The sequence below is a fragment of the Pteropus medius genome, unplaced genomic scaffold (genome assembly GCF_902729225.1).
Source record: "Pteropus medius unplaced genomic scaffold, Ma_sr-lr_union100, whole genome shotgun sequence".
Classification (NCBI taxonomy): Eukaryota; Metazoa; Chordata; class Mammalia; order Chiroptera; family Pteropodidae; genus Pteropus; species Pteropus medius.
The window spans coordinates 8,058,103-8,069,354 of NW_024354503.1; the positions used below are offsets into that span (position 1 = coordinate 8,058,103).

At 30.5% G+C, this 11,252-nt stretch overlaps 1 protein-coding gene across 3 annotated transcripts in view; it reads right to left on the reverse strand.

The window, feature by feature from the left end:
* The window catches only part of TRDN (triadin), a 226,506-nt gene that overhangs the window by 105,475 nt on the left and 109,779 nt on the right, over positions 1-11,252 (reverse strand). For all 3 annotated transcript variants that reach the window (XM_039854431.1, XM_039854433.1, XM_039854432.1), the window contains one exon: positions 7,169-7,228. In XM_039854431.1, the coding sequence (XP_039710365.1) occupies positions 7,169-7,228 (60 nt within the window). The remainder of the gene's footprint in view (positions 1-7,168; positions 7,229-11,252) is intronic.

The following is an 11,252-nucleotide window of genomic DNA, read 5'->3' on the forward strand; positions in this document are numbered from 1 at the left end:
CCACCGACTTCTCCCTGAAACTCCACACTTGATTATCTAACTGCCTATTTCAGAGTTTGCTGTGAGAATTAACTGAGTAAAATGTGTGAAAATACCTGATATTAACCTTGGTATTTAGCTGGTGCTTAACAAATGATGTTTGAATAGGAATCTACAGATATTTCCTTTTGCAGCTGAATATCATCTGTGGCTTTGAGAACAGATAATGAGTTCAAAATCCCCTCCTCTAGCCCTACCTATTCCAGTGAATTTTGACCCACTCTCTTCCTTTACTTCCTATTTTGGGCAACATTTTGGTTTTTCAGGCCAGCGTTCTCTGAATACTTTTTACTTTCCTCTTCTTGGTATCTGTAATAATAAATCTCATGATTCTACATCTACAATATCGCTGGAGTCATTATAATCCTCTCCTTCCTATCTCCCAAGATCAATCTTTATTTCCTCCTCATAGACTTATCCTAACTGGTCTTTCCAATTCCATTTTCTATAAAACATCTTGCACAATATTTTCAATTTTGTTTCTCTTTCTAGGTTCCCTGAGTGACAACCAAAGTAAACCACTTGTAGTTTCCTGTCTGTGTTTGGGAAGCAGGGAGATATGGTCTTATTCCTGAGGGCTTTAGGATTCAGCAGCCCTGAGTTCGAATCTCCTATCTGCACTGTGTGTGACTTAAACACTTAAACTCTTTGTACCTCAATTCTCTCTTTCATAAGACAAGATTGATAATACACTCCTTTCAAAGTTTTATAATGGTTAAATAAAATTATTTTAAGATCCTAGCAGAGAGTAAGTGTTCAACAACTGGTAGTTACAAAAGAAAATATCAAGATATTGTGATTATGTGCCTTAATTATTAACTCTTCAGCCTTATATGTCTCTGTTTTTAATTTCATATAGGCATATATATCCTATCAATGTCTCAAGACTCATTTCAATTTTTACTTCTTCCATAAGATCTTCTCTGATCTTTCACACTAAAAGCAACATCTGCTTGAAGTAAACTTTCGTAGTAAAAGAGAGAGCAAAGAAGTTTTGGAGGAGGACATGTGCATATATTATTTTATCATTTTAACAAACTTAAGAAATAAATTTTATACAGAAACTGAGACCTCCCCAAAAAACAACCCCCCCAAAACAAACAAACAAACAAAAAACCCAAGCAAAGAATTTAATTCCTGGCTTGTATAACCCTTACATTTATGTGCTCTTCCTTGGTCTCAGAATACTATCAGGTTCCACTGGAGCCAATCTTAGTTTTTGAGTTTCTTTTTTTGGAGCAATTGTAACTATTTGTAGAGACTAATATGTCTAATTTTTTTATACATCTTCCAAGAAACAGAGAAAAAATTTACTTATTTTTTTAAACAGAATAAAACACATTCTATCTTATGATTACCATGTGGCGCCATTGAACAATTTTAAAAATTCAGGACATATTATATTCATGATCTTATTTTGCCAATACCTTGAACATTTCCATTTCAAGCCAATATCTTGAACATCAACTTAGGAATTGTTTCATTATCACTCATCAATTGTCCCCACAATGCTAAAAAAAAAAAGTCTAAAATATTAAGAAAATAGAATAGTGATGAAATTGCCTAGAAAGATGATACAATTGTAAGATGATACAATTGTAAAATCAAACAGCATTATCCCATCATCATTCAGTTTTTCTGTGTTGACTAAAGTATTGAATCATCATTCAAGAAGATATAAAAGAAGGCTGTAGATATTTTTATGGTCTGTTTCTAGTTTCATTGAACACAGTTTAGAATTTAATTTAAAAAAAAATTTTCCAACCATAACTGCAAAGAGAAGAAAATTGTCAGAGGAAGATATTTCAGTTATTAGAGGAATCAGAAGATAAATGCAAAGAGGCAGAGAGTAGTATGCTAAACTTTAATGATTAAGGTGAAATTGAAATTGATCATTCAAGTGAAATCTCAGACTGTGAATTTTCAGATGAAAAATATATTTTTCAAATTCAAGAATCAATGAGTGAATGATACATTTCAAAGAACAAAAAAGGAAATGCGGTATTCTCATCCAGTTAGTCCTTCAACCAGAAGGATTTCATCATGCAATATGTTGTGGCAAGAACTTGAACAATCTAATTTTGTTAAAAGTGTATGTTACATTACATTTTTTATCTTTTATAAAATCTGTGTGCCAAACTTTATGTTTTTGAAGTGCACAAATGCTGAAGAAATGTGAAGGCAGGTATCAGAAGGAAATCGATAACATATAAATGAAAAAAAAAATCATTTGATTTATCATTCTAATTAATGTTCACAATGGAATATATAGATGATGTCTAAAATTGTACACCTGAAATTTATGTAATGTTATTACTAATGTCACCCCCAATAAATTTAATTAAAAGAATAAAAAGTAAATCTAAAATTTTATAATTATAGAATAAAAATGATATTACATTGTCTTTCAAAAAATTATGAGCCATCAAATATTTTTAAAAATGCAACTGTTGCATTTTGATGATGCAAGTTCTAAAAGCACCAAGAGTAATAATATGCTAGCCCCTATTCAAGATGTGTTTGATCTGGAATTGGTATCCACAAATGGATACATTGCAGGTTTATGCAGGACAGTTGATGAGCAGTTAGTTCCTTTCCGAAGATGTTTCCAGTGAATTGAAATAAACATTTAGCTTTGCTATGTTTAACTTCTTATCACAATTTTCACTTTCTCTTTATTCTGTAAACAATTTTTAAAATTATTTAAAATATGTTTGAAAGCCATTAAGAAGTCCTGGAAGTAAGTAGAGATAACAATTAATTCCTAGTATATTGAGATTGGTATGTCTATTTTCTGAGCCTCAGTGCATACTTATGAAGTATCCTTAGTTAAAAATTATGTGTGCCATGTCTTACATCTTTTCTGAACTATCATCTTGCTAAGGGGATTCAACAAATACTAAGTAAACATAAAAACTCCCTAAATTTTTGTTTTGTGAAAATAATTAGATAATTACTACTAAAGTAAGTATGTTTTTATGGAGCAGTGTTTTTTTGGAAAAGAGTAAGCAAGGCTGAGTCTTACCTAGTCTTTTCCAATACAGCCAACTGAGCTCTAAAATACATTAGATTAAACCATCAAATAACAGTGACTATAATACAATTACATTAGTCCTCTTCTCAACAGGATCAAACCAAAAATGCAGTTAAGCACTACTGAAGTTCAGGAAAAGGATCTTAATAAAATGAGAGTACTAACTTATTTCTTAAAGCTCTTTCTAGCTATGGATTCAAAACCATGGAATTGAAATACAGGCTGCCAAAAAATATTTGATCATAGTCAGAGAAAATTCTGAAATGTGAATACCTTCAATTGCAAGAGAATAAATGACACAGAAAATGGAATAAATTACCTTGATATAAATTCTTGACTCAAGTAAAAGTCAAGCAGTAGCCAAAACTTCAGTGTTGAGATAACTTCTAAGGGGTAAGCTCTAATTTGTATTGAACTTTAATCATAATGACTACAGAGATGAAAAGCTGAAAAATTAAAGTGTTAACATTACTAAACAAAAGCACAGTAGATCTGAGCCTTGTAAGACTGGACATTTAAGTTAATTTCTTTAACTATATTGAATATAAGAGATCTGTGAGCTGTGTGATTTCTTACTTATAGAAATTTGTCTCTTGTTTAACTTGGTTGACTCTGCCCAACAATGCATTTGGACTAGGTGGAAGATGATGAAGAGGAAACATAAAAATGTCTAGAAAGATCATATTAAAAAAAAAAAATGAGTCTACTTAAATAAGAAAGAGAAAGAAAGAAAGAAGAAAAGAAAGAAAGAAAAAGAAAGAGAAAGAGAAACGAAAGAAAGAAAGAAAGAAAGAGAGAGAAGAAAGAAAGAAAGAAAGAAAGAGAGAGAGAGAAGAAAGAAAGAAAGAAAGAAAGAAAGAAAGAAAGAAAGAAAGAAAGAAAGAAGAAAGAAGAAAGAAAGAAAGAAAGAAAGAAAGGGAAGAAAGAAAGAAAGAAAAGAAAGAGAGAGAAGAAAGAAAGAAAGAAAGAAAGAAAGAGAGAGAGAAGAAAGAAAGAAAGAAAGAAAGAAAGAAAGAAAAGAAAGAAAGAAAAGAAAGAAAGAAAGAAAGAAAGAAAGAAAGAAAGAAAGAAAGAAATTACTGATATGGTTGTCACTTAAGAAAAATCTGCATAGCTGCAAAGTATTGAACAGGAAGTTGGAGTTACTGAAAGACTGAGAGAGATAAATAAATCTTAAAAAATATATCTTGACCATTTATACTATGAATTTCTAAAAACCAAAAAGAAATTTAAAAAAACATAAAACACTGTAAATTGAGTCTTAGTATTGTAACTAATCTGCCTTGTCCAAATTTTTAATACTTCTCTCATAAGATAATGACAACTAGACTACTTTAGCCCTGAGGAAAAAGTGGGAGTATTCTGCTTCAAGACAGCTACCTCTCTGCCCCCTAAGACATGTTAGGTGTTATTTAAAACAAATACATTGTATAACATTGACCATGGTGGGGTTGTTAGGTCATTGGAGGGCAGCAGGGAAAGTATTTTTGGAGAGAGGAACTCTTCAGTGTCCATAATACCCCCAAAATTACACATTGTAGATATGTCTACTCCAATTGCCCAAATGGCCAGTGTTAGTAGTATACACTTACTTTCCAGGTTTAAATAGAATTTTCTTAATTTTTCAACTTAATATAGCATCAGTATAGGAGAATTTTAAATAGAAACAACAAAATGATCTGATTTTTACACTTTATTATGGCTTATTAAGATGGTCCCTATAACCGAAGTGGGGATTATTGACAGTGCATATTCACCAAAGGGAATCAGAAAGAGCAATTCAGTTCATCCTCAGACATATATACAAAATCTTAGCTAAAAAATGTTATGACTGTCTTAGAAACATGTTATTACCGTCTTGGAATAAAAAGCCAAAACTTGCGTTGTGTCATGGTGTCAGCATATCTCATTATTAAGGTTTTTCAAATTTAAATTGTAACTTGTACTACTTTTGAGGGGGTGATAATATTATATAAGGAAATACTTTATCCCAAAGGGAAAAATGAAATTATAGTTTAAAAAACTCATTACCAATAATTAATAATGAACTCTAGCTAAACAATAACAGGTGTTTCACTAATCTCAAATAGAAACAGATGGAAGCACAAATGTTTTATAAATACTGGATACATGCAGAGAGATAAACTTGGCAGAAATTGTTTTATTCTCTAATTGTCAGTCAGAGTCAAAGTCTTATCACTTGCATTTTCTCCAAATTAATATGCCCAGATTAGATCTTGTTTCTCATTTCTTATTTTTCAAAGTGCAAGCCATATTTTATGCTTTCTCACTTTATCTTTTGTATTGTCTCACGAACAAAGACAATATTATTAATTTTCTTTCTGTACACTTATGAAGCTTTATATGTTTTGTTACATGAAACAACAGGCATATCATACAGGTATTCCTTCTCCAGTTTCTTTCTTTCTACCTCTCTCCCCCAGACAAGAAATACTGATTTACATATTCTTTAATTTCTTTTACATTACAGCAACAAACCTGCAAAATCATGAATGTAGGTAGATGAAATCAATTAAGAAGATAATTGGAAAGTCAAGAAATAGTATTAGGAAATCTAATCCTATAACACTTTGGAATTATTTTCAGGAGTTAGGATATTCCATAGTGCTATAGATCTGAACTCATGGCTGGCTGTCAGAGAATGTTTCCATATGACTTTAGAAGGGCTCTTCCCGTATGGTTCATAGTAAAATTTTTCTTAACTCCTGTAGAGATGGTTTTACTCTTTCTCTGACCTTAATGTGTTGTTGAATTTTCAGAAAGAAATAATTGTCGTTGTGACTATTAAACTGTTAGCATTCCTCACTGACATTGACAATGTGTGGTCTCTGAATGCTGTGATTTTCTTAGAAATTATATTTTATGATAAATTAGTAGCTACTATGAATAATTTAGGTGGCACAAATAATATATTTTTTCTTCAGATAATGGAATTTAAAATTTATGCTCACCAACAATATAAATTCATCTTGTATATAAAATATTTTTACTGAGTCATCATACTTTTTAGCATTTCAGTCTCATTTTAGTTTTTAACTCATTAATTTTTTTAAAACAGTAAGAAAATGAAGATAAAAAGAAGGAAGAGAAGGAGGAGGAAATCAACTTGAATAAGTTACTAGAGTTAACCAACTTTTCCTGAGACAACGTTCTCATAATCTTCTAACTTTCTAGGAACCAGATGTGTTATATATTTGTTTTAGATATTATATGTACATTTGCCAACATATGCATAAATTACAATGATACATTTTAGAAAGATTTTAATAAAAATAGTTGAGGAAACAAGATAGTTTTCTTTAAACAATCAGCTTCAATTATTCTAGTGTAAATTAGTTTTTTCCTTACAGTACCAACCTCTTAGAAATGGTTCCCCAAACACAATGTATATGCCATAGTTAACACCATTAGTTTTTAAATCTGCAAAATTTAGTACAAGCAATCAAGTTACTCATTCTTAATTAAGACATTCCTAAAGAATCCCTTGTTACACTTTGGGCAACAATTAAGATAGGAGAGATGAGATAAATTCCTTTAGGCAAAAATACTTCCCCATTGTGTTGACCATTAACTCTGAGGATGACTATCTCTATCAATAGCAGTTCTCTGGAGTGACTAAGCTAAGTTTATATATGAGAGAAATCAAACAGTTGAAAAGAAAAGATTAAATACTTGAACTGCATTAAATTTTAATATGAATTTTGCTCAATATGAAAAAAAGGATACTTTTATTGTCATAGGTTTTTTCTTCTAAGTTCGCCAGGAATTAAATAAGATGATTCACCTCTTCACTTCAAGATATTATTAAAGATATTAGCATTTTTTTGTATATAAAGATATTAGCACTTTTTTAGCTTTCAGCTGACTTCATTTGCAATAGGTCATGCAGTAATAGAAAGTAAAATTAAAGGTCCTAATGTGAATTATTACTTCTGCTTTTTATTGGTTTTATTCTAGATCTACACATGCATTATGCAATTTTTTTAAAAAAGAAAATAGAGTTTAGTACATTAAAAAGCAGTCTTAGAAACAACAACTATTAAAACAGACAAGTACAAGAATTGTTTGGAATACCTGGTTTTAAATCCCCATGGACAAACATGTCAATCATATATCGACAGAATGCATACTGATCTGATAAGAGTAGAAACAAAAAGAACAATGAAAAAATGTCATCAATACCTTTTTTTTTTCTATTTTAGATACTACAATTTTGTGAAGTAATAATTTATATTTATATAAACATACTGGGGGAAAAGACATAATAAACATAAGGTTACATTTATTCCATATAAAAAATAAACCTTAAAAATTGAAACAGACTAGTTTAGGGTGATATTATAATGGTTGTTTTTCAAAAATCAAAACCTTTTCCATAAAATTATTACAAAAGCCATCATATTAATGCAATTTTTCTTATTGTCCATACTCCCAATAATGAAACAGAATTTTTACAAGAAGTTGTTTCCAGCTTGGAATGTTTTACAAAATATTCACTCCCAGCCCTTCTACTAATTGTCTAAATGGAGCTGCAGAATGTTTTCTAGGAAAGGCAGGCAGGAGGGCTAACCCCTTGGCTATCTGTTAGGGGTCGTCTGCATGGAAATGCTCTTTGTTTACCCATAAATCAGAAAGAACAGATTTACAGCACCAAACGGTATGACTGTTAAGCTAATTAATTGAGTAATCTTTATTTGAAGAGCATCTTATGATCTTGAATAGTCTACAGCCTATAGAAAAAGTAAAAAAGAGAAAAGCATAGCATTTGGAGCAGACTTGATTAGAATGATTTAAGAGTTCATTTGTTTATTTTCTTTTCCTTCAAAATTAAACACATTGCACTGAACTTAAATACTCACATTACTTTAGATTTGGCTGAGGTCATTCTAATCTCAGTTGATGAATCATTCTGTAAGTTCTACCATATCAACTTTAAAGCTTGCATGTTATAAAATGAATCTTGTTCAAGATAATTTATATTCAATGTTTCTAAATAGACTTCTTATTTATCCAACAAATCCAAAGACAGCTTTAGGACCAAGAGAGTTTATTGAATTTATACAACATGATATACCTTTAGGTGCTCCAAATTATGTATATCAAACACATGAAATAATAAAATTTGTTATTATATAAATAACATACAAGGATTTTTATAAACCTCATTGTGTTCAGAGTATTAACAGTGTTTTTAGAGTAATTCATTTTATTATGAAACTCTTCCAGGTCTTTGAAAAAAATAGATGTAGTTATTGTAGTAGATGTAAAAATATAATTCTTTTCATTAATATCTAAATATGAGTAGACCAAAACTCATAAAGTTTCAAAATTTTCCATTATTTTGATTATTATATTAAAGCACACTTTCCCATAGGTGAGGTGAGGAGGCTAGTTGTCAGATTAGTCCAGAAATCTGACAACTATTTGTTCCTGGGCAGACTGATATTAATAACAGAAGTTTCTGATCCCAAGACCTAGAAACCTTATGGTACAGAAGTGAAGTAAGATTAAAGTAAAGGATATTTTCTCTTTTCTGGACATAACTGTTTTCCTGAACAGAACTGTAGAATGGGCAATTTGGTTCTAAAATAAAGCAAAAGGAAAAAGTACATTTTCTTTAAACAGCAAATGCAAGATAGGATAATTGTAGACTTCCTAAAATTATCCCTTTCCCTTGTTTGGTAGCTTAAGTGACTGTACTCTTTTTAGATCTGTCATTTCTACAATTCGAAAGTAGTTCTAAAAGCGCAATTTAAATGGTAAAAAGATGGAGAATTTTTTAAAATACAGATTTCCTGGCCCCACCACCTAAAATAACTATAATTCCATGGGTCTGGACCAAAGGAATATGCATTTTTAATAAACTCTTCAGAAAATTCTAATTAAGCCACACTTCCAGAATCACTGATCTAAAATCCCTCAAAAAAAATTTTTTTTCACAATTATTTTTAGTGGCCCTTTAGCCTTCAGCAACAGCAATGGAGAATGTATGTATGTCAGAACTTAGCATGCAGGGACTACTTGGAATTTGAAGGGTTTGGACAACCCTCAACAATGAAATATTGTTTTCCATCTCGAGTTGTAATGGGATGTTTATATATATAACATGTGGAATAAAATATTGGAATAGCTAAAATCTTCATACTTCAAAGTTTTTCCTTTAACTGAATGTTAACTGCATAATGAAACTAGCCAATTTGTTAAATTATTACCGAAATAAAACTTGTTACTTATATTTGTTATAAAACTTATATTTGTTATACCAATATTTTCTGGATCCAAGAGTCATTCATTTAATTAATGCACATATAGTTCTATGAGCTTCCAAATTTTAAAAATCTCTTAGGAATTCAAAGAATGTTTATTTGTTTTAATCTAGAAAATTATTTGGGTTACAATACTTAGGAGGTTTCTGTTATATTTAAATGATGCTAAATCTTGCATTCTAATGGAACCAACATACCAATAGGAAGAAGATAACAACATTTTAAAAATATTTTAAATTAGAAATTTTCAATATTTTAAATTAGGATGCCCATTTCCACCTGTCCTTGGTATTGAATTTAACAAGGTATAAGAATTCTAGGCCAGTATATTTTGAGCAGTCTCCATTGTATTTGCTTCACCTGTCTAAGGATGAAGCAAAACCAAGCTTTCTTGATTGGTAGATTTATTTTATAAAAATGTGTTTAAAACATAACTCAAATATTGAAATAGAAAATTTTCCCTAGAGAAAATCCAACTGTTCCATCATCCTAACTAAAAGTTGGGCAATAATAATCCACTTAAGGTAATTTAATATTTGGTCACTACTTCTTAGTATTTCTTTTTCCAAATGAAATCCTTCTAGTAATAACACACGCTGTTCATTTCTCTCCTTCATGATTCTCCGGGAACGATGATGGATGGCATTCAGCTGTTGTCTTGTGATTGTTCCCTGTGGAGTGGCAGCTGAGAGAAAATGCATTCTGGGTGCAGAATGTCAACAGAAAGGAAATTTTTAAAAACTCTAATGAGGACTGGTCACATGTGGTCAGTGTTCCTATATCAGATTCACATCAGCTCTACTCTCTCTGTCTGCCACATGTATTTAGATAGTTGTTAAATAAGAAAAGAAGGAAAGAAGGAAAGAAGGAAGGAAGGAAGGAAGGAAGGAAGGAAGGAAGGAAGGAAGGAAGAAGGAAGGAAGGAAGGAAGGAAGGAAGGAAGGAAGGAAGGAAGGAAGGAGGGAAGGAGGGAAGGAAGAGAGAAAAGAAAGTAAAGAGAAGAAAAAAAGAAGAGAATGAGCATAGCAGTGTGGAGGTTTGATCTTTACTTCACAGATTTGCCATAGGCCATCAGGAAATCAGGAGCAATGCCTAATCACGTCAATCCTTTTTTACTCTAAACAGATCAAGATTGGTTCATAAAAACTAGATTATGTGATATATAAGAGTGTATATAAGTTTATGATAGGCATGTACATACTTAGGCATCTTATTCCCAATGCTTTAAGTAGAAATATATTGTTTATATATACAACACTAAAAATAATCACATATGAATATATTTGCAAGTATACAAATCAATTAAATAATTGCCAATAAGTGTGCGCTCCGTGTAAAAATCTGTTTCCAGTAAGTAAAAGATCTGTGGGTCCTATTTATTTAAAAAGAACAATTTAGAAATCTATATGAAAAGAATAACTCAAATTCATTAGACCTAACTTAAGCTAAGCAAATAAATGTTTTCTTGCTGAAAGAAGAACTAACTCAACAATTTTATTAAATTATCAGTACGAGTCTCAAAAAAAAAAAAAAGCCACCTTAAAAAAAGAATATTTTAAAAACACTGTATCTTTGCTTATCATGTTTAGTTAAATCCATGTTATTAGGTTTTTATAAACGAATGCACTTAAACCTTTACTTAATTTTTAAAAATGCCATATTTATGTGTCTGACCAGGTATTACATGAAAATTTTGATTACTTACCTAATGACATTTATTTAATTGATGGTAGCTATTTTCAATAGAAAGACTTATTTTAGCAAATATATTCATTTAACTGATAAAATCACTTGCGTTTTTGTTTCTAACTTTCAATGAAATTTAAATGTCTTTTTGATAGATAAATAGCTCTTCATGTGGAAATGAAAACAGTAGATTGAAAGTGGAAGTG